This window comes from Erithacus rubecula (assembly GCF_903797595.1).
Source record: "Erithacus rubecula genome assembly, chromosome: 2".
Classification (NCBI taxonomy): Eukaryota; Metazoa; Chordata; class Aves; order Passeriformes; family Muscicapidae; genus Erithacus; species Erithacus rubecula.
This window is the reverse complement of record NC_136685.1, coordinates 14,464,430-14,487,932: the sequence shown is the minus strand read 5'-3', so window position 1 is coordinate 14,487,932 and position 23,503 is coordinate 14,464,430. Positions and strand designations below refer to the sequence as shown.

The 23,503-nt window shown below is 44.9% G+C and overlaps 2 protein-coding genes across 4 annotated transcripts in view; both read left to right on the top strand.

Moving 5' to 3' along the window:
* GRHL1 (grainyhead like transcription factor 1) overlaps nt 1–18,360 on the top strand; it is a 38,448-nt gene extending 20,088 nt beyond the window's left edge. For 2 of the 3 annotated variants that reach the window (XM_079298072.1, XM_079298071.1), the window contains exons 9-16: nt 4,131–4,289; nt 9,666–9,753; nt 11,823–11,962; nt 12,853–12,890; nt 12,990–13,078; nt 14,834–14,919; nt 16,477–16,541; nt 17,594–18,360. In XM_079298072.1, the coding sequence (XP_079154198.1) occupies nt 4,131–4,289; nt 9,666–9,753; nt 11,823–11,962; nt 12,853–12,890; nt 12,990–13,078; nt 14,834–14,919; nt 16,477–16,541; nt 17,594–17,708 (780 nt within the window). In that variant the 3' untranslated portion in view covers nt 17,709–18,360. The remainder of the gene's footprint in view (nt 1–4,130; nt 4,290–9,665; nt 9,754–11,822; nt 11,963–12,852; nt 12,891–12,989; nt 13,079–14,833; nt 14,920–16,476; nt 16,542–17,593) is intronic. The other variant, XM_079298073.1, reaches the window with a different exon arrangement.
* Nucleotides 1–23,503, top strand: part of KLF11 (KLF transcription factor 11) — a 66,503-nt gene that overhangs the window by 19,535 nt on the left and 23,465 nt on the right. The gene's annotated exons all lie outside the window — the stretch shown is intronic.

The window sequence follows — 23,503 nt, the reverse complement described above, 5'->3', positions numbered from 1 at the left end:
TACCCATGCCTGTGTTTGATCAGAGTTCATGGTGTGCTAACTCAAGTTGTTCCCCATTGCCTGTGGCACCCATGGGTGAGAACTTACTGCTCCTTTCCAGCTGGGCAGATGAGCCTGCACGAGGTGACATTTCATCTGAAACTGCTGCATACGTAGCCTTTGGACTCATCAGAATTGCTAGTGCTTTTTGTGTGACAAAAGAGTACAGTGTCCAAGATAAACTGAGGAGAAGAGATCTGGGTCTGCAAGCCTTCATTTCAAAAAGACATCTTTCATCTCGCTGACAGAGAGGTTCCTGCAGTGCTTTGATTGCCCTTTAATTATGTCTGTTTTTCCTGGTTTGTTTGAAAGGCAGATCTTGTTTAAAAAAGGTGCTGTGTGGAAAGAACTTGGCTGTCTCTGCTGCCCTTCCTCGAGGGCACGCAGCAGAGCTGTCGGATTAATTTTTTTTCCTGCATTATTAAAATGGAAGATTGTTTCTTGTGGATTTGAATGTAGGCATGGTGTGTTCCTCCCACCTTAGGTGAGGAGGGGCACGAGGGGTCGGATGGTTAAAGCAGACAGAAGTCATGAGGTCTGATTTCTTCCCACGCCACCTTCCAGTGTGATCCCAGAGGAGAGGTGCTTTAATCCTTCTGCCTTCAGTCTTTTGTTGTGTGCAGCTGGGCTGCCCCAAAGGCTGCAGGAAACCCAGCATGGTGCTGGGGAAAGAAGGTTCTGGAGTGCTGGGGTGAATGTCAGGTATGGGAGGTTAGCAGTTTTTTAGCAGCTCCCAGTTTTCTTGCTGTTTGCTTTTTGTCTGAGATGCCACCATTATGAAGCCATTTGCCGCAATGAGTATCTCAGCTTTCATTAAAAGGAGTTAAAAGAAGCATGGAAAAATCAACAGAAAAAAAGGGGAAATAAAGCCTGTCTTTGGCTAGAGAGAAAAGGCTGGATATGTGATAGCCTAGCTATATGTAGTCAAATACAGACTAGAGGCTCACCTGCCAAGCAAGCAAAATAACTCGGGAACAGGTTTTTAATCCCTTTACAAATCTCAGTTTTAAAGAAAATCTGCGTTACTTTGGAGGGCTTGACTCATGTTTGTAAGTGCCCAGGCTTGACAGTGCTCTATTTTTAAAGTACTGTCTTTATGTTGAATCTTGGGAGGTGAGATGAAAATGTTTTTTTTAAAAGTAACAACAAATCTTAATATAGCTGAGAATGCGGAACTGCCCTTAGAAAACTGGGTTGGACACATGAAAAGGAATCTTGCTCAGCAGGCTGAAGACGCAGAGCAACTTCTGTGGTTACGTTTTTCTTTCTGCTGGCAATTTTGGGGTGGGGATATAGCTGATGCAGTCACTTGGCCTTACATTTCATTTCTAATGTAAGTCAAATGCTGCTGTACGTAAATAATCTGGTTGAAACTCTCTTAGCCCAAACTGGAAAAGCTGTTTGCTAAAATTCTGTTTTTGTGAAAATTGAGGCAACCTGAAGTTCCTCAAAAATAGGAGTTACAGATGGGTAGGGAGAAGTAGATGCTCCTTCTGAACTGAAATGGTTTAGTACAAACAGAAGACAGGCTGGCTCTCTGTTGCTTCAGAGACATGATTAGGTTTTAGTTGTCATCTCCTGCCTAGAGTCCTGAAGATTTAAATGGCATGAAAATGAAGTCAGCTGCTTAAAGCCAAAGCTAATCAAATGAGGAGACTCTAAAGTAGGAGGGTAATCTTTGTCATCTGACAGGCAATCCTAAATTCCCATGGGATACCTGTGCAGCTCTGCTGTAGTAACCTGTGTCTTTTGTGCTGAGATCAACTCTTCTGCCTTCAGCTCAGCAGGCTTTGTCTAGCTGATAAGCCATAAAAACTAAAAACATGAAGTCTCAGAAAAGAAGTGACACCATGTGCTAGGGAACTGTTGACTGATGCTGCACACTGAATCTTCTGGTGCCCAGTGGTGTGAAACTCATTTGAGGGATTTCACAGAAATGTTGAGGTGATGGTGGACTTGCTGATGTGGCTGCTTGGGCATGTTTTTCTTAAAGAATGTAGTCATTTTTTCATACAGAAATGAGCTGAGTGAATATTCAGTGTAGGTAAATATAAAATTAAAATTTAAAATGTAAAAATATGCAAACACCAGAGTTGAGGGTCTTTTAAGGAACAAAACCCCTGCTCAGGGAATGCAATTATTCAGGCTGTGCATACATCTGATTGCCAAGCTCCCAAGCTGGTGAGAGCAGCTCTTCAAACTCCTTGAAGCTTTCCCCCAGGGTGTACCAGCACTGCAGGCAAAATGCCCTTGCAAAGCCAAAGGTAGCAAAAAGGGAAGCAGGGTGGATAAAAGCAGTCAAAGCCATCCTTTGGGTTAGTCTGGGGAAGACTGAGAACAGCTTATTTTAAAGTAATTTTCCTGTGATTTGGGATGTATTTAATGCTTTCACAAGAAGTTGTCGTGGAACAGCTTAGGTTTGGGATGCTGGGACACAGCTGGAGGGGCAGGCATGGAGCAGCAGCTCACGCTGGCTCCTGGCAGAGGCAGCAGCGTGGGTCAGGGCTGGGCTCTGCCTGTGTGCTGGCCTGGCTTGGGTGGTGTTTCACACATTCCATATCCCTAGGCACAGCAGGGCTGGTGGGGACACTGGAATTGGAATGTCTGGGATGGTGTGTGCACATGAGGGGATAAGGGGGCTGTTTGCCCAGCAGGGCACAGGGGCTGCAGGAAGCAGCGTGAGAATCCCCAATATTCAGACAAGTTATTGTGAGAGAAGCCCCTCACCTGCACTGTTTTTCCTCCGTGCCCCAGTTTTTTATTCATCTATATTACGTGGCAGGGAAAAAACAATGGCTATAAACTATCCCCAGATCAGGGTTGTGCATTTCCACTTCCCATCGTTGCCACAGCCGGTAAAGGATGTTGCAGGCCCTGTGCGAGCAGCGCCCGTGGCTGTGCAGGGCTGTGCGAGCCGCGCAGCCCCGGGAGGCGGCAGCAGCTCCTCGCTGCCGAGCCCGCAGCGCCGCCTCACCGAGCGCCGGTCCCGGCGTGGAGCCCCTGGAAAACCTCCGGGAGGGCGCTCCTGGCTCCCGAGGCTTGGATTGGTTTTTAAAGCAGTGAGTTCCCAGCCTTTATTCTTCAGGCAGAGAGCAGAGAAGCTGTTGCAGGTCTTGGTGGCTCGTAAATTCCTGGTAATTAATCCTTAGGGCTGTGAGATGTCCCGGTAATGGGCATTGTGTCTGTAGAAAAGCCCGGCTCGCTGCAAGCCCATTATCTAGATACAAAGTACTCTGGTCGATCTGCTCATATCCACTTAAGGGTATTTCCTTATTCTGTTAAGCAGCATTGGACTTGTTCTCTGGTTGTGCGTGATTTGTGTTTTTGAGATGGTTTTTTGTTGTTTTTTCAAGCAGTTATGAAAATGAAATTAGAGATGTTCAAACATGCAATTAATTTTCCCTGTAATTAATTTTTGTAAGAATAATGGAAATGTTTCTCTTACCCTTTCCATCTGAATGTTAACAGGGTATTACAGGTCTTACTAAGGAATATTCAAAGCAGTGTTCAACTTAGTGTAAAGCCCAGAAACCTTCACTGGAATAATGGAGTTATTTCTGTGTTCAAAGATTACAAATTGTCTAATATTTTTAGAAAGCTTTTAATAGCCTTTAGAAAAAAAACCCAACCGAGTACTTTCAAGCATAACCTGTACTCATGTAAAACTCGTGAAAAAATTTAACTTACCCAAAGTAACATGAAGTTTTTGGAACATGGTTTTTGTTCTTATCAAGATCCTAATAAATGCTGAGCAGTGAGGATTGATTGTAGAAGCATTCCTTGTGCTAAAAGTTTGATGGTGACATTTGAGAGTTCTTGGGTGGAAAGATGAGTGGAGTTTTCCTAAAGTTTGGAGGGTTTGTTGAAATCTGCTTTGGACAAAGTGGCTTTGTGCCCTCCAATGCCTTATGTAAAGACTTAAGAATGTTATATTGCTTCTTGGGGATTTTACCTGGTGTCTCAGAAGAAAGAAGGTGCTGCTTGTAGCAAGGACCAACATTTGGGCCTTAGCACTCCCTGAGTATCTCACTCAGGGGTCAGTCAGGACTCTATGTGCCACTACTGACAGCTACTGTTTTCCTCTTCTGCAGGTTTTCATTTCTGTGAACTGCCTCAGCACAGATTTTTCCTCTCAGAAGGGAGTTAAAGGTCTGCCCCTGAATCTTCAGATTGACACTTACAGCTACAATAACAGGAGTAACAAACCTGTCCACAGAGCCTACTGCCAAATTAAAGTCTTCTGTGACAAGGTAAGGTTGGATCAATGTGCCAGTGACTGTTTTGGAAAGGCTGTTCCACAGCTTAGCAGGTTTTTTTTTTTTCTTTTTTTTTTTTTCTTCCCCTAACTATGTCACTTGCTATTTTGGCTCACTTAGAAGTCCTGCCTATGTTTAAAAAATTTCAACCCTTTCTACTTGGCTCATAGATGTTATAGTGACCTCAAATAAATTTGCTGCTCTCAAAATGCTGGAGTGCTAAGAGTTCATGAGCATTGACTTAAGAGAAAGGTCAGCCAGTGGCAGACTAACACTGGGAAGAGCTTTCAGCAGGAGAAATCATTGCCATTGACTGGAGCAAGTGCAGGCTTGTCTTTTTGCCCAAGTTCTGTTGTATTGGTCCTTTTAAATTTCTTCATGTTTTCATACTGCATTTGTTACAAAAAGGCCCCAAACCAATAACTTGCAGAGCTTGTGAACAAAAGATGCACCACCGTGAGATACAGCAGCATAAAAAAGCCCATTTACAGGCTGAATGGGTACTGTAATTGGGCTGCTCTGCCTAATGCATTTAGCACACAGAATTAATGCCTTTCCCAAAGCCAGTATTCAACAGGAGCTGTGAAAGAAACAGGAGAAACTGAGCTGAAAACAGCTGTAAAAGCTTAACTGAGTTTGCAAAGAAAGGAAATTTCCCTGTCTTCATACCCTGTTCCTGCTTAAGCAGTTTTTGGAAGGTCCAGGGCAAGTAGTGTTATATTGTTTCCAGAGTGACCAAGATTGTTCTAGGCCATGATAAATGCTTCCTGGACTTCCCCAGACATTTTGGTGCTGTGAACCATGTTGACTTCCTATTTTGCTGATGCCCTGCTTGATTTGGGCCTCTTATTCTTTGGATCCAGCCTCTGTCTTCATAGTTAGGCTTTTAGGTGGTAGCTCAAATGCTCTCTGTGCAGCTGCAGGGCTGAGGCAGGTCTGTAACCCCTCTCTGGTCCTGTGCTGGCATTGCCAGATCACTGTGTGCTCTTGGCTGGTGTTCCCTGGGACACTGACACAAAGATTCATCTTGTGCACCACAGTTCTGTCTCTGCTTACCTCCCAAAATATTTGGTGCCCTGTGCACTGTGCTCCTGCTGTAGCATCCCATCAACTCACCCTGCCACATTCTGTTGTCCGTCTATAGGCTTTTAATGGGTCCCTCTGCATTCCTGCACAGCTGGGAGAGCTGCCTGTAGCTGCTCCTGTTGGGATACTTTCTGCATGGAATTTACAGGGACTTAGCAAAGGCTCTCCAGAGCCATCCTAAAGACTTGCCAGTAGTCCTGAGAGGCTTGGGTCTCATGAGATTTCTTCATATCTTTATTTTTCCTTCTTTTTCTATTTTCTTTTTCATGTTTCTAGATGAGACTGAAGCAAGCATCATCTAACTTTTTTTTTTTTCACCAAAGTAATCTGGGAGTCTTGTGTGCTATCAACATGTTTTCTCTACAATACAGAGAGGACAGACTTGATACAGGATGGGGGGGATCTTTTACTCCTAAATTGTCCAATCAATCACTGGCACAGTGCTAAAATGACTGACAGGCAAATTGGTTAATAAAAAGGCAGATGTGCAGTCAGCATATAGACTCCAATGGCTTCTTTCAAGCTATGGCAGAAATTTCAGCAAATCTAGTAATATAGTAATGCCAGTGCATCTTTTATTTCCCTTTGGGATTTTTACTTAATCTCTTGATTTTTTCCTTCAGATACTTTGCAAACTGTACCTGAATTAAAAGAAGAGGAAAGATAGGAAGGAGAAATGTAAATCAAAACGGGAAAATAAAATATAAAACTGAATCTTAAAGTAACCTTCCTTTCACCTTTTCTTTCTTTTCAGGCTCAGCTTCACTCCCTAGTTCTCTCCCTTGTCCCTTGCAGCAGTGCAGGGGAATGGGGGCTGTGGTCAGTTCACACATCTCTGATGCTGCTTCCTCCTCAGGGGAGGATTCCTCACACCCTTCCCTGGCTTCAGTGTGGGTGCCTCCCATGGGAGACAGTTTCCACAAACTTCTCCAGCATGAACCCTTCCCACAGGCTACAGTTCTTCAAAAACTGCTGCAGTGTGGGTCCCTCCCATGGGGTGCAGTTCTTCAGGAACAGGCTGCTCCTCTGTTGGTGCTCCAGGGGGCCACAAGTTCTGTCAGCAACCTGCTCCAGCACAGCCTCCTTTCTCCATGGGGCCACAGCTCCTGCCAGAACCCTGCTCCAGCACTTCCCATGGAATCACAGCTTCCTTTGGGCATCCCCCTGCTCTGGTGTGGGGTCCTGCACAGGCTGCAGGTGCATCTCTGCTCCATGGAGATCAAGGGCTGCAGGGGAATCTGTGCTCCAGTGCCTGGCTTCCCCCTTCTGCACTGACCTTGGGATCTGCAGAGCTGTTTATGTCACATATTCTCACTTTGCTTCTGACTGTTGCTGCAGAACATTTTTTTTTCCTTTCTTAAACACATAAGCCCAGAGGCACGACCACCATTGTTGATGGGTCTTGGCCATCTTAACCTGACTGGCATTGGCTCTGTTGGGCATGAGGGAAGCTGGTTTTTGGAATAAACATCCTCTCAGAGAATCCATCCCTGCACTCCCTGCTATCTCATATCATACACAAACCCCTAATGCTGGCTGCTTGCTCCAGGCTCCTGTAAGAACATTGGCATTTCAGAAGGACCACCTATTTTCTGCCCTGTATCCAATTGTATGTAATCAGCCAGCTGCTTTTCAATGTTTATAGGACCATTGTTACTATAATACCCACACCTGTTACAGCCCTGAAGGTGTTTGTCCTCATGTGCCCACTCTTACCTGTAGAAATTCTGTTACCCATATTTTCATTATGGAGTGCCAAGTCTGTAGTGTGGAGGTCTGTTGGAAAAAAACTGCAAACCAGCAGAAAATTATGATGATGTGGCTACCTAACAGAGATGCCTCTATTCCTTTGTCAAGGCTGTGCTTGCAATGCCCAGAATATTGGTTTTCATCTACTCCTGTGTGGTTTCAGGACCTGAATAAAGCAGTATGGGTATAATGGTGTCATCCTGCAGAATGTTATGGCACAAGCTTCCTTCAGGCTTGGCCCAGCAATATTTGGGCTGAGCAGGGATGGGGCTGACCTGTCCCAGAGGAGGAAGACCTCCTCTATTCTGAAAGGTACCTAAGCTATGCATCCACATATGGATGAGGAGAATTAAATACAAGGTTTCCCAGACTAGAGCTGGTGCTGCCCTATGTGATCTGCTGTTCCTCAGGCAGCAAGGGGCAGTGCTGTGGAAAGGCTTTCCTGGGATGATAGGAACAAAGGAGTGAGATGCTGTTGGAGGAAAGAGTGGGTGCAAGGCTGCTGGAGCATTGATGTGACTGGGCAGCAACATGGAGATTTCCTTCAGTTGCAAAGCACCTTTAAAGGTCATCTAGTCTAGATCTCTGCCATGGTCAGAGACATTCCACTAGACCAGCTTGCTCACAGCCCCATCCAACCTGGCCTGGAACACTTCCAGGGATGGGGCATCCACAGCTTCTCTGGCCAGCCTGTTCCAGTACCTTGCCCCCTTTATCAGAAAAAAATTTCTCCTTATGTCTAATGTAAAACCAGCATTTGAAACCACTGTTCGCTGAGCTCTGCCAGGGCAGAAAAGCCTGTTATCAAGGTATAACTAGTTTTTTTGATTTTTTTAAATGTGGGTTGTGAGGTGTATTTGCCTGGGCCCCAGTAGCCTGCATCAAGCTGCCTTTCAAGCAGGGAATGGGAGGGCAGAGGTTTTCTCGAAATGTCTGCTCCTGCTGAGTCAGCATGTTCTCCACAAGGAAGCAGCTGCTGTTCTGTAGCAGTGTTTGAGTAGCTCAACTTCATTATTTCCACATGAAAGGTAAAAATCAGATCTGGAACCAAATCTAATCTTTCTGCTGTCAAGCTGAGGTGTTGTGACTGTGGTGGCAAGGGATGACACAGAGGTGTTCAGGTCCAGCTGTGCTGAGGTTTAGGTGGGATGTCTTCACTGCCGTGGGCTATATTGGCTTTACTGGGTCAAGCAAAGCTGGAAATGCCTCTGTCTTCATGTATAATTTTTTCTTTTTTTCACCACAGCTGCCTGAAGCTGCTTTTTTTTCCCTCTCATTGGGGGTAAGGAAAGATGATACATGTTAATGTGTATCAAGTATCTTGTCTAATTTTCCTTTTTATTGCTGGTGCAGATAAAGTCCAGTGCTACCAGCAGGCATGGGCAGCCTAGCATCCGTAGAACATTGATTTACTGGGAAGTAAGGAGGGTGGTTCCCCTTCTCCCATGAACCATTAGGCACAGATTCCCAGTCCATGGCCACAGGAGTTTTGACACCTCGTTTGCTGTAGCTAATCAAGTCTTCCTCCAGTATTGTGCAAGGATGTGGGTGTGTTTTGGCGGCTTTGAAGGAGGAATAATGGCTTGGTGTGGCCAAGTAACTGTTACCTTTTGTCCTGCTTTGCAGGAAGGTATTGGGAGACAGAGCTTGTATACCAGTTTCGATGAAGTAGTGTTAGCACCAGGACTGAGTGTCAGGGATCTCCTGTGGGCTTATCACTTCATGCAGTTGGCAATGTGTCATTCCTGACTTAACCCCTGTCACATATGAGGTCTGGGCAGAGCTGAAGGAATGAACACTATTCCAAAACTTCTTCCTTCCTTTTCTTTCTCCATCATAGCTGTCTGCACCTTGCAGAAAAAAATGGCAACATAGCACTGTTCCCTCCCTGCTTGCTTTGGAAGGCCAGGAGCAGTGCAGGCATGAATCAGTTAGGGAATCTGTGGATTCCACATGGCCCTGATAAAAAGAGAAGTAATCCCTGCTTTAGAGCAGTGCAGGTCTGCAGCTTGAGCTCAGTGAAAGCTGGTGCAGCTGCTGCAGGCTCTGTGAGAAATGTGCAGGAGGTATCTTGCACTTGGTGATCCAAGTGTGGTGTGACTTCTGTAGATTTTAATGACAATCAAAGGAACTCCTAAACTATGTGAACCTGCAATTCTTTATTGTTTTAAACACTTCAACTATATTTTTATCTAATGCTTTATACAATTGTTATAGATGTGGGTGTCTTTTGTCATTGTATCTCTATTTGACTTGAAAGAAAAGCAAGTGTTTGCATCTTGGATATGGTTGTTGGATTTCATTAGATGATTGGACTCAAAAGCAAGCAGATCTCAAAGTTGGCACACTTTGGCAAACCTGCAGCTCGGGTACTGTGGAACTGACCTCCACAAAAATAGCTCCGGAAGAATTGGTGTTCCTGCCTCTGAAACTGAAAAAAACCTCAAAAACTTAAAAATCCCTTCTCTTTCTCTCTCCCCTCCTCCCCTTTTCTTCTCCCCCCCCATTCCTTTCCCCTTATCTCTGGTCTGACAGGGAGCAGAGAGGAAGATCAGGGATGAAGAGCGAAAGCAAAGCAAAAGAAAAGGCAAGTGCACCGATCCCAGCTCTCAGCTGAATGCCTGTAAGTAGAACTTATTTCATCAGTATTTTAAATATTGGATTTCATTTTGGCTATAAATAGCTTGTGCAGTAGAACTCAAGTAAATGTTTATCCTCTGTGGACCAATGCTTGTTGTAAGCAGTTCCTTATGGAACAGTCACTGTGTTTTGCAACATACTGTGTCATTTAGGGCTTCATTCTGTATTGTTCTTTCTGGCCAAGATGGGCTCCTGCCATGTATTCAGTCAGGTATGGGTTGCAGCAGTTGAAGGGTGGGATTTTTGGCCAGTGCTGGAGCCCCTCCCAGTCCAGGTGGCAGTGAGAATTATCCGTTCCAATTATTTTCAGCTTGATCTTAAACTTAGCTTTTAATTTACATTAAAAATGTGTTTGCATCTCCTCAGCAAAGCCATGGCAGCCATGAGCATGAGCTTTCAGCCTCTCAGTCCTATGCTCACTCTTCTAGAGCAGAGTGGTCCTTAGCGAGTATTCCAAAGTTTCTGCATGTGTGAAGCCTGTGGAGGCCTCAGCACTGCAGTACATAACAGATGAAGAGTTTCTCCCTGCTGAGCATCTTGCTTTAGCTGCTGCAGATGGCAGGTGCTGTGTCTGGCTGGCTGTTCCCCAGCAGAGATGGGAAGGAAGGAAGGTGTCTGTGCTGGCACGGGGCAGGCGCATGCGCTCGCTCTGCTGTGACAGCCCGGCTGGTCCAGCAGCTCCCCTCTCAGCTCACCAGGCAGGACCTTCCTGACACAGCAGGGACAGCAGCAGCTGCAGGAGATAATGCTGAAGGGAGCCCATTAGCCCAGGGGAAGCTGTGGGGAGGGCTGGGTTTTTGGCTTGTTTTGTGGCGTGTCACAAGAGGCAGGTTTAGCGTGCTGTTAGTGTCTCACGATGCAGTAGCTCCAGCAGCTCCCAAAGGATTGCTGCATGCAGCCCTTGGCATCATGGCTGGAAAGGGAAGGCAGTTTCAGTGCACATCTCTCAGGACCTTATGATTTTGCAAAAGCTGCTTTCCAATGTTAGTTTTCTAGGATTGGGCTTAGCCCGATGTGATCCTTATTTTCCTGGAAAGTGCAATATTGGGCTTTTTAATTCTTTAATTTTTAATTCAGAAACAGTTGGTGGCTTTTGGTCAAAGTTATTTTTCCAGAAATTCAGCAATCTTTAAAATGATGAGTTTTGCAAGGAGAAAACAGTGTATTTCCTACTGAGGACATGAAAAAGGGTTGGGGTTTTTTTGAAAAAAACATTTGTTTTGTTTGCAGTTGGTTTGACCTCAGATGGATATGTTTCCACTTGGTAGAATAAAGTCTTCAGCTGTGATAGTTTGACATGAATGTGTCTGAAATGCAATTTAAGGCACCACTTGCCTCACTCTCTCCTCAGAGGGTCTTTTTGGGTGGTGTCTGTCCTCTTGGTGGGTTGTGTCACATCATCTGGTACACTATGAGAGCCAAAGGGCTCTGTGGGACACAGTGCTGATCCTGGGGGGATGGACTAGGGACTGGCACCCTGAGGATGAACAGTGAGAGGAACCAGAATGTGAAACTTTGAAGTGTGGAATCAAAATGTAGCTTTAAATATAACAATTTGCACAAACAAGTATTTGTACTACCTCTGTGGTACAGTGCTGCTGCGGTGCTGTCTCTTTAAGATGATCCCAGTTGGGAACATGCATGTTGTCCCTTTGTCTTCTTTGTATCCTCCTGGCATGGGAACACCAGCAAGCTTTTGAGGGAATGGAGAGGGACAATGTGGGGCAGGCAGTTTTTGCCCTCTGTTTGGATGGCTTTGGTACATGTAAGACCTAGGTTCCTGTCTTGGGCTGAGTACCAGGTTGTTGTCCATCCTGATTAATATCTGTGCAAAGCTGAGCTGCTCAGTTGGAGAGGTGGAGACAGCTTGCAGCACTCTGTGAAACAAGCCCTCAGCTGAGAAATGGAGTTCAGAGTTCAAACTCCTTTAGCACAGGAGCTTTTTGCTTGGACCCTGCCTGCAGAATTGTTCATCAGTGTCTGTACCTTTTAAATGATGCAGGGCCCCATCAGGGCCTTCAGTATCCTCTATCCCCATCTTTGTCTCTGCAGTTTCTGATGTCAAAGTGCCCATGCTTCCCTCCCACAAGCGTACTGACATCACCATCTTCAAGCCCTTCATGGACCTGGACACTCAGCCTGTCCTGTTCATCCCTGATGTTCACTTTGCAAACCTGCAGCGTGGGGCTCACGTGAGTAGAGCTCAGGGCTGTGGGGATCAACAGGCTCTGAGATGTGTTTGTGGGGATCAACAGGCTCTGGGATGCTGTATGTGCATATGTACATGAGAAATGTCAGACTGCAGCAGTGCTGTAATCAAGTACAGGCTGAGTCTCATGTGCAAGAAGTGCTCCAAGATACATTGGCTGGAGTTAACTAGGGGTGTTTCACCATCATTGAAAATTATTTTCCTACCAAGTCCAGTTTCTCTGAACCTGAAAGGATTTTTCAATAGCATTTTCATTGCATGAACTGCAGGGTGGTTTTCTCTTGAAACATCCCTTGGGATCCTGGTGTGCTGTTGTACAGTACAGACTCCTCCAGGTGCCTGCTGCAGGATGAAAATCTATCCTGTGGAACTGGCATGTGTGTCAGCTCTGTGATCCACTGCTAGAGCACCCTGCCTCAGTGTTCCTGGAAAGTTCCAGCTCACAAGAAACTGGAAGGGAAAAAATTAGCATGCAGCCAGGTTTCAAAATCTTGAACTTTGCTGTGCCAGGAGTCCTGCCATGCTCTAACATAATCTAAACCTTACTTCTTGAGAGCATTGCCTGAACTCCTAGCAAGGATGGAGAATAAACTTGTATCCATAAGACTGGCATTCTGCATGTTTTCTACAAAGGCCCTAGTGCTGAGTTTTGTCAGAGGACTCTACACCAGTCCAAGTGGAAAGCTGGTTAGCTTCTCTTTGTTCTTGTCTCTATTTGAGACCCTTTATTATTTTTTATGAAAAAAGGTTAAGAACATGTTTACTGACTTTTGGAGCCAAAGCATCATTTGATATAGCATTGGAAGATTATAAGAGAAAATTAATTCTCATTCTGGATGAAATATTCACAAAATCTGCCCTTTGTTTTTAAAGGTCCTTCCTGTTGCTTCAGAAGAACTAGAGGGTGAAAGGTAAGAGCTGCCCTTCAACTTCCTGACACCTTGTCCTCAGACAGAGGGATAAGTCCCTGTAAGTGTATCACTGCTAACATTTTGTTCTGTCAATGACAGCTCCAACCTGAAGAGAGGAGGTTATATTGGTGAAGAGGACTTTATTGCTACTCCAAATAAGATGGCCAGAATAGAAGAACCAAAAAGAGGTATTTTTCTTCTTTCAGGGACTGAATTTTTGGAGTATTTATCCAGTCGTGATAGATGCGTCTAAGGTTAAAGAATTTTTTAATTTATATCCATGTATATTTCAGACTGATTTTTCTGGCTTTGAGTAGTGACAGTTCATGTAGCAAGATGTGGTTCAGCTGTGCAAATATTTTACATTGTGAGAATTTCTGGGGGCTTCCAGTCATGGGCTCTGTACCTATAAGGAAAGAGAGTCAAGATGAGGTGAGCAGCTTACCAGTACCCTAATGGACTGGGACAGAGAATTCAGCATGTAATCTGCTACAAAATGCTCTGGAAATTTCCTCCACGACTTCAAGCAATGAGCACCAAGAACTGGTTCTGGGTATAAAACCATTGCATCTTTCATTGTGCCAGGAAATGGGATGTTCATCTCTGAAAGCCAAGCTAAGAGAATATTCTGCTAATTTTTACCTAAATTTCAGTCTGTGCAATTTCACATTGCTGTGGTGTTGTGGAAGGACATGAGAGGTCCCTTTGGGGTGTTGTGTACCAGCTTGATGATAGCTGTGTTTAGAAGGACTGCAACTTAGCTTGAGGTATTAAACCTGTGAAGCAACAAATGCTAAGTCTAGCAAGTCTGACCATAATGGGGTTGGACTTCTGCAGTCTGGATAAACTAGTAAGGAAGGATGAATTTTGTAGAAGGAAATCAGACTTCTTGTTTTTTAATGTTGCTGTATGCCATAAAAGAAGGCCCAAGGGATTCTCTCTCCTTTGGCTCACTCTCATCTGACATTGTGCTGTAACTGAGGAGAGTATGTGTCCTGTCCTTCTTTTTCAAGCCTACAGTCCTCTCTTTTTAAACCTGCCTTTAGCAAGCAACTCACAAAATGCATCAAGGTGCTGTGCTGTCCTGAGTTCACCTTGTTCTATGAGAAATGCCAATAATTGTTCTACATTGCAGGTGTGTCAAAGCTGTGGCTGCTGAACCCTTGTAAACAATCCAGTCATTAGACTTGCAATACCTAGTCATTAGAAGATGGATTAAAGACAGCAAAGCTGTTAAAGTCCAAGCTTTCTTGCTCTCCTGGCATATTCCTCAGCCTTAATGCAGTTTTTAATGAGGCTGATGTTACATGCAATGAGTCTGTGCTAGCTTGAGAATGGGATGCTCACCTAATTGGGGTTCTCACTCTTATGTTCCCCTCCTAGCAGGACACCAGTTCTACATTGTGTGTCAGCTCTGGTGGTAGGAGGGTTACTGAAACACAGCAAGGGGTAGGAAGAAAGATGAGACAGTGTAGGAGGAGCACAGAACTGTACAAATGAATTATTTAAAAATTAGGAGGTGTCCAGGATGACTTCACCTGCTGTGATAGCATCTGTCAAATCATTTGATTGTGAAAAGTCTTATGGAAAATGACTGTAAGATATGGAAGAACCCAAGAGTCTCAAAGATTTGTGTTTTGTGTTCCTCCTTTCTTTGTTTCAAATATGACTTTTTTCCTAATAATTGATAAAATAAAGAAAATACAAAAGTGTTTTGACAATAAAGATGCTTGAGCATACAATGGCTTTATGTGCAAGAGGCAAGTTTTGACCTAACTAGCTGTGTGTGCTTGTGCTACAGTCTTAAGTGAATATTGAATGCATGTATGTATATTTCTTCATAAGATCCTCAGTGGATGTCCCCATGTGCTTAGCCACTGTGGGATGCAGATTTTTCCTGAGGAGCAATTGCACAGCTAATTCCTCTCCAAATTGCCTTCCAGTGCTGCTGTATGTCCGAAAAGAGTCAGAGGAAGTCTTTGATGCACTGATGCTAAAGACCCCATGTCTGAAAGGCCTGATGGAAGCAGTAAGTCATGAGGCTGGTTTATAGTCCTTACAAAAAACCCTGGCTACCCAGGAGACTTAGGCCAGCCATAGGAGACTTTCAGTCAGAGCTTGTGTCCACACATTTCTGCTCTTCTGGATAAGAAGAATAAGGGAGATTTCCTTTAATAACATGGAAATTATTGCAAATCATGCTGTAATTTATTATCAAGGGAATTCAGGAAGTTTGTCTTTTAAGTACCTTACCCCACATATGTGGGGTCTGGGTGTAAGAAGCCTTCCTGAAGATCCAAGTGTGTCAAGCTTGATGATGGATGTTCGTCTTGCCAAAGGGGTTACTTTTGTTAGGAAATGGAGTGTTTTCAGAAAGTGTCCAGTGGATTGGGTTTGTTTCAGCCTTTCAGAGTCATGTTTGGGGCCCTCCACTGCCCCTTCACCAGCTGGTAATGCAGAGCTACAAGTCCCAGCTTCTGTGTGTTGCTGAAGACTTTTATATGTCTGTGCACACGCGTGTGAAATTGCTCTCTGATGCTTGACTTCCAAAAGAGCCTTCCACTCTCCCTGCTGCTGCAGAGCAAGGGAACTACAGGGCTTAAGTCAAGGAGTAGTGTAATGTTTGGTGTGAGCTCAAAACTGATGTTTGTCTGTCTCCTTCTGTGAGTAATGCTCAGGGAACAGGGGCTTTGGGGATGTACAGGCAGATCATTGTAGAGATAGTTCTGTAACAGAATCTTTATCTCTCCCTGGCTATGAGGCTTTGCCAGCTGGAGGGAGAGGGCCAATGGAGAGAGGGATTGAAGGCTCTGAGGTCCTCCCTTAGCCCATAGTCCTGAAGTGAAGCTGTACCTTTGTTGCTTCACTCTGATATCTGAAAGCAAGGAACCAAGTGCTCACAGCTGTAGCTTGGGGGAAATTCCCTGTACATTTGCATGTCAAAGCACTGTATTGGTTTGGTCCTTACTCTCCATGTGATAGAGCAGTTTGCCAAAGTAAACCAGGCTAGGTTACTGACCTCCCACTTCCTGGAGGTTGTGCAGTGAAGTGCCAGGGTCAGTGGCTGTGGCTCCACACTGATGTCACCCTGCTGGGGAAGGGGAATGTTTCTGATCACCTCATGTTCTTAGCAGCAGAGATCCTCTCTCTGTTGCTGTTTTCTTCTTTCAGCCACTGTCATGACTAGTTTTCACTTGATCACTCTGACACTGAATTTAAATATGGTTTTCAGTATGCTAAGAGAACAGAGAGCCAAGAGAGAATGAGTCAGGGTGTGGAGTGGGCTTTTAATGGGTGGGCTTTTGAGTGAAGGGGCACGAGGTTGCTGTATGAGAAGTAAGTAGCCAGGTTTCAAACCTGATTCAAACATGATTAAATTTTTTTGCACAGAAGTTAGCTAAATGCAGAGAAAGTGTTCTGATCTGTAGATTTATGCTATAGGTTTGGATTTATGTTACCTTTATAGGACAGAGCAGTTGTTCTCATTTGCAGGCTTTTTGTTGTTGTTCCTTTCTGTAAAATAGGAAGTGAAAGACAATGACAGCACTCTCCTTGCTTCACCAATTATTGCTTTCTTTTGTTCTAGATATCTGACAAGTATGAAGTTCCTTTTGATAAAATAGGAAAAATCTTCAAAAAATGTAAAAAAGGGTGAGTATGTACCTGTGCAACAGCTGTCTGTGAATGCCATCTGTTGTTATGTGTGTGCCCACAAGTACACACATTCCAACATCATCCACAGAGCTGTAGACTGGAAGACTATAGGAAGGGTCCTATAGAAATATGTAGTCTGGCTTCCTGGGTAAATACAAGTCACCTTTCTGGGCTAATTGTTATTTGAACCAGAGTTGAGTTTGCTAAAAGACTCCCAATGATTAAGAAACTCATTCAACCCATATTAAATTGTTCCTTTGGTGGCTGGGCTCCTTTTATCTGCATTTGACTACAATTACTAAACCCTGGTCATCTTTTTGTGGGCTAAATTGAAGAAAACTTAGTTGTGAAGTATCTGTTTTTCCCAGAGGCCATACTTCATCATCTTTTTATTTTGTAGCATAATTGAATTTCTGAACTTTGTCTGCTTTTGTTTTATCTTTTAATTTCTTAGTAATTTTCTTGGATTATCTGTAAGTCAGTTTGGTGTCTCAGCCCCTTCTCTTTCTAGCCAGAAAATTGCACCCTTCCAGGGTTGTGCTTTCATAGCAGATTACCCCACCAGAACAGCTGCAAAAGCTTAGAATCTGTAACTGCTAAGCACAGCTTGGTGTGTGTGTGCACAAACACACAGGTATTGACCTTTCTGGCAAATCAAAGAAGTGGCCAAGCTTGGGTGGTTTTTTTCCCTGGGAGCTCTGTAGAGTTTTGTGCTGATAGTTTATACCTGGCAAGCAAACCCATTCAGAGCCCCAGGTGCCTGCAGCTTTAGAGGATTCTGCCAGTTCCAAGATCTCTCTCCCTCCCTGGTCCAGGAGCCAGATTTAATCCTTCCATGCAGACCCTGAGAAGTGTGGCTGCCAGCCTTGATGGCAGGTTTGGCTCAGCAGCCAGATCTGCTGTGGGAAGCAATGAGTCAGAGAGAGATGAACAGATGAGATGAATCTTGTGTTACTCTTGGGTAGTCCAGGCTTTTTTAGGTTTGAGAGTGCCTTTGCACTCTTTGTTTTAAAGAACTGTAAAATACCTGATCTATTTTGTTTTTCCAGAATTCTGGTCAATATGGATGATAACATTGTGAAACACTATTCTAATGAAGATACCTTCCAGCTGCAGATTGAAGAGGTTGGAGGATCTTACAAGCTCACTTTGACTGAGATCTAAGATCACAGATCACTGTGGATTTTAAACAAAGGTCTCAAGTGAACATTTTCCCATAATTCAGTATGTTGGGCAAAACACTAATCATCTCCAGAAGAAAGCCAGATGTTTGACTTGTTCTGGGGAGCAGAGCAGTGGTTTTGCTTAATACATTTGTGTTTGTGTTCTTGCTCATGACCTTATTTGCACTTGAAATGGGCAAGCAAAGATCAGCAATTAAACGGAGAGCATGTATATATTTTTACTAGTGTATAAACCACTAGTAGCTATGGGAGGGGAAATCTCCTGGAAGGTGGCCTTTTAGACTGGTGATGTCTTATTTATCTATTCAGTAACCATGTTTGAGCCTGTTATCACCTAATGCCGTTTTACTGGACTGTTTTCTGCTAGGGAGAGCTGCAAAACTACTAATGGATACTAGTAGGAGTTGCATGCAGGTTGGAGAAAAGTCTATAATGTTTACTTGTGACCAGGGCAGACTGTTGAAATCACTTGTGTCGTTTGGGAGAAATGTAAAACTGCCTTGCTTATGAAGAACTCGCCTTAGTAACTGTGTGAACTCTCATCAGATGAAGCTATATTGTATATAAGTGCAATATATTTTTGAAGGTTTGTAAATGTGTACATATAAGCAATATATAATATATATAAAATATGGTGTTCTGTATATACCGTGAATATATGCAATGAAGCCCATCTAAAAGGATGCCATATACAGAGAAAACATATTTAACCTAGATATTTAAAAATGGACAAACCCTTATCATGCACCAAAGGTGAGCACACATTTGTACTTTCATAGAAGGCACAAGAGACCTGCTTGTTAAACATGGATATCTTCCTATGTAGAAGGAAAAATATACCAGCTCTCTCCTAAATCCTCATGCACAGACAGGTGATGGAAGTCCTGGTTTCTGTTATGAACTGCCACTGAGTCCTGAACCAGCTGTGTACTGCTGTCATGGGAGGCAATTTGGGCCAAGTCTGAGAACTGGTTCACAAGAGGAGCTGGGCAGATGCAGTTCTCTTCAAGTCTTGTGTTTGGGGGTCAGAAAGAAGGTCTCCTGGAGGGTGGATTTTTTCTGTAGCAGTGCACTTAAGGCTCAGCTGGATGCTGCCTGCACCAGCAGCTGAGGCTGGATGAAGCCATGGGCTAGATGGAGCCAGCTTGCAAGGCCTAGGATGTCAACATCTGGAAATGCACAGGCAAGGCTTTTGAGAGAGGAAGGTGGCAAAATGGCTCAGCAGGCCAAGTGTTAGCAGGGAGTTGGGCCTCCAATTAGGTTATGCATTCTTGGTGTCTGTACATACCATGGCCCACTGCTGAGCTGGAGACACCCAATGGGCACAGCAGGCATCCTGAGCCCCAGCTGGGAGTGCCAGAGACCTCCAAAAAGTACTGCCCTGTGCTATTTACTCGTCATGTGCATGTGCTTATGAAGGAAAGGCACTCTTTGGTTAATAGCAAGTGAGAGAGGAGCACTTAAAGGGCAGCACTAAGGCAAAAACCTCTGTTACATAGTGAGCATGTGAACATGAGTGACAGGTCCAGTGTCAGAGCTTTAGTTAGGGATCTGGGTTATGAAAGAGGTTTTTAACATTTTCAGACAGTACAAAGCTGCACATACCTCACCTAGAACATGAAGGTCGACCTGGAAAGACTGGAGAAATAGTCCGGAAAAGTAGCATGTGATCTTACTTAAAAATTAATGATTCTGCTTAATGGTTAACAAATTGTAACCTACTGTTGTTTAGCTCTGTCACAATGCTGTTGGGAAGAAGGAGGCAAATGCCACGTTGAGTTGATCAACAGGGGCATGACCTGCAAGAATAGGAGACCTCCCCCCTTTGGCTGTGCTTGTGCTGGGGCCTCCCCTGGAGCACGGGGCCCTTCAGCCAGAGCTCGTGGCTTCTGAGCAGGATGGGTCATGTTCAGGTGGGATGGTTGATGGGGCAGCCTCCTGACCCATAGACATGTCCTCCTATCCATGGCAAGCACAGGGAGCAGTGGTGTAAATCACAGAAATTTGGGCTGGGTGTTGAGGCAGTTTTCTCTAGTGAGAAGAGCAGGTTGCCTGTGGAGGCAGTGGTTTGGCATCAAAGGTCTTCAGAGCCAGCCTGAGCAAAGGTGTCTCTGGACTGTTCTAGGTGTAATTGATTTCTCCATTGGTGGTGAGTCCAGACCACTTGAAGTCCCTCCCCACCTTCTTTTTTAGTGATTTATATAAAATACAGTATTTTGGGATTTGTATTTGGATCAGTCCTGAGCTGGTTTATTCTATTCTCCCCTCCTTCCTTCTCCTCCTTCACTGATGGGCCCCACCAGAGGGGTGGTGATGCTCTGGGCACTGTGTGTGTGTGGCTGGAGTTGCACACAGACTGTGGCCCTGTGGCAGAGCAGGTGGGCTCGAGGCTGAAGGGGAGAGGCTGATGTGCAGCACGATGCTGAAGGGACTTGGCCAGCAGCTGCCCCTGCACAGGAGAGCACAGTGGCAGAGCACACAGCACTCATGGCCAGCCAGCACCAGCCTCCTGCTGGGCCTCCCTCAACTGCCCTGGGAATCATTTTACTATGGCAAGGGAAGGTTTTTTAAAACCTGATATATAGAATACATATATATATATTTACACATTTTTATTGAAAATGGAAGTTTTATTATGGAAACTTGGTCTAGGGTCAGGGAAGTAGATTTAGAGTCTCCATAGAGGTAAGATTGACATGAATGTTATTTCTTTTTACTGCTTAATGAAGTATGTGAACTAAATCTGACGATTGTTTTCCACTATAAGATACTCTGGGACACGGGTCTTGTAACAGTAGCAGCAATGTCATGTATGTTTTATGAAACTGATTTTTTTTTTTTGTTTTGCCTGCTGTTTTTTAATTGAAAATGTATTTTAAACCAAGTTATTAAATTTTATATGTTCATTTCTAATGATGAGTCTTCTATATAACAAATGCATCTGCTCTTATCCCTTTGATTTTCCTCTGACATGGAATCTGTGAAACCCTGCTGATTGTTTCCTAGTTTCTCCTTGCAAAAGAAAACAATCCCAGTGCCAGCCTTGCTGTTATTCCCATATGAGAAGTGGCCAGCCCCATTCTCATTCTCTGCTTCATTCCAGCTGACTCGTTCAGTTCAGTGTGGGGAAGCTGCAGCATTTGCTTCCATAGGACCCTTTCCTTTGGCAGGAGAGCAGAACATCCATGGGCAAGATCAGCTGTGTAGGGGGAACACTAGTGAAGCTGCAGGCACTGACTTTGCCAAGCTGAAAACCAAATTCACACTAGCATCTCCAGGATAATCCTAGTGCCATGGGATGTGGAGTGGTGTTCACCTCCTCTGTTCCTCTGTCAGAAAATGTCTCAACAAGCTTTTGCTGCAGCTGGCTCCCAGCCCCTGCAGCAGTTGCTGTCCTGGAGCAGCTCCTGTGCCGGCATCTTCCCAACCACCAGGCTTGTGTCAGCATGCTGGGGCTGGGTGGGAGCAGCATGGGTGGCAGAAGATTTCTGGACTAGGAAAAGGCCAGGAAAACTTTTGCTTATTTCCTTATTTATTTGCAGTTCTTGTGCAGGCTCTGCTGGCAGGGTTTGTCCCAGATGTAGGAAGATGCTGCAGTGTGTTGTGACTGGGGGATGCACCAGTGCTGAGGATTACCTGTGCCATCTGCACCTGAGTTTGTTCTTGCTGGAAGACTGAGCACAACCCATACAGTTGGTGTGTGGCCATCTCAGAGCAAACCTCAGCATGATATGGAATCTGCTGCAGGGCTGGCTGACAAACAGCTGCTACTCCCTCTTCCCTGGCTGTGTGATACCACCATTTTCCTCAGCCTTCACTTGAGTGTGTGTGTGTGTGTGTGCACTCCCTCCTCCTCCTCCTGACACCCCCTCAGCCCTTTTCTATCCAAGTGAGTTTAAAGGAAGTGAAGGTGAGCCCCCAAAGATGCAGCTCCTAGGGCAGGGAGCCTTACATGGAACTCCATGCTTCTTCCTGGGGCATGACTCGGGGCTCTAACACTGAAAACATTTAGTTAGGCTTTTAAGATCTAACCTCTTTTTGTGTGGGAAAGTTGAATTCTGCATCAGTCTCTAGCTTCTTGATGGAACTTTATCAAACAAGGGTTTTTATGAGCATGGAGCTTTGATGCTCCTCTATTTGGTTTGTGTTTTAGATCACTGGAGCCATTATTACAATGAAATTAAATATTAGACAATCTGGCAGCAGCTCTGATGAGTGGGAACACAATGGAAAGGTGTTTGGATGTCTTGGGAATTTGATACCTGGAGGAGAGACAGCCCTGGGCTCAGGGATTATAGCAGTGAGGATTATGCTGTGCAGGTGGCTGCTGTCACCAGGCTGAAAAAGACTGTGAATTGGAGTGAAATTTGAAATTTGTAGAGGGTGAAGTGACATGGGGAAAAGCAAATGGAGTCCTGTGGTTCCTCAGCACCAGGGAAATCAAGTCCTTGGTTGCTCAGTGTCCAGCAGGAGAGGAGAGCTGGATGGAGCCCCAGCCAGGCAGTGCTGGCCCTGCCAACCTGCTCTTGAATCTGCTTTCCAACTTCTGAGCTTGCTGCTTTGGGTTGAGCAGGGCACTGTCCTGCTGCCACTGCCCAGGAGTTTGGATTGAACCAACCTGCCTGCTCCAGCCACTGGAACATTTTCCCAGACAGAGCCCAGTCCCTGGTCTGGAGAGACACAGCTGGAGCAGCTGGGAGCTCTCTGGGACACTGGGAGCACTGCTCAGCCCTGCTCAGGGGTGGCAGGTGTCTGTCTGTGATAAGGGCACAGGTGTGCCCTCTGCCAGGCAGCAGTGCCAGTGCCATTGGGGCTGCTGCCAGTGCTTGGTTTGATGATGCTTCTAATCTTGTCATGATAAGGATTGCTTGATTTTTTCCCCTAAATAATTACAAAAAGTGATCACACTGTGGTCAGCTTTGTAGGGCGTGTCCCCACGGCTTCTTCTCACTTGAAATGCTTTGACCCTTTCAGCCAGTGCTGACCAAGGGCTGGGTCCCCATCTTGTGGATATCCTAAATGGCCCTAAACCAGCCCTTGCTCTCCCTCTTGCTTCTGCTTTGCATGCTGAAAAAAGAGCCCAGGCTGTAAGCTAAGAGGCTGGTCAAGACTTGCTGTCTACAGAGCCTCAGGGCAGGGCCCGAGACAAAAGGAAGCAGTTATAAAATCGGTGATGGGAAGCTAAAAAAAATCCATTCTACCTGAATCACTCCCTGCTGTGCTACATGGCCATTCCCAAATGAGCTGGCACCTCCTGGCAGTCCTGTCCACAGCTTTGCCTGTGAGTGACCCCCAGCCCAGCCTTGGGGACCAGCTGAGCTCTGCCTGTCAATGCTGCCCCATTAATGGCCAGCAGCATCCCAAAGACCCCATTCTGACTTCCATTGTTCTTTTCAAAGGCAAATTTTGAGCCCTCCTCAAGGGATAAAAACAAAATTTGAAAGATACTTCAAGAGAAAGAAAAAATGAAGATGATGGTTTTGATGTTAAATCACTGTCCTTCACACTTCTTCTTTAGGTCCATCCTTCAATTCCTAAGTGCTGGGGGTTAATGATGCTCTTCAACACCATCAAATTGTGCAAAATTTAATTTCTTGGAGGAATTTCCCCCATCACCCTGCTTTGAAAACCCTCTCTCTCTGATCCTCAAGGTTTTTTCACGCTGCATTACATCTACCCATTAACCTGCTGTTATTTTGCTCTAAAGGTACATCCTGAGGCTTTTATGAACCATATTTGAGCTCCCTGACAACAGCACTGGGGTGGATGTAATCC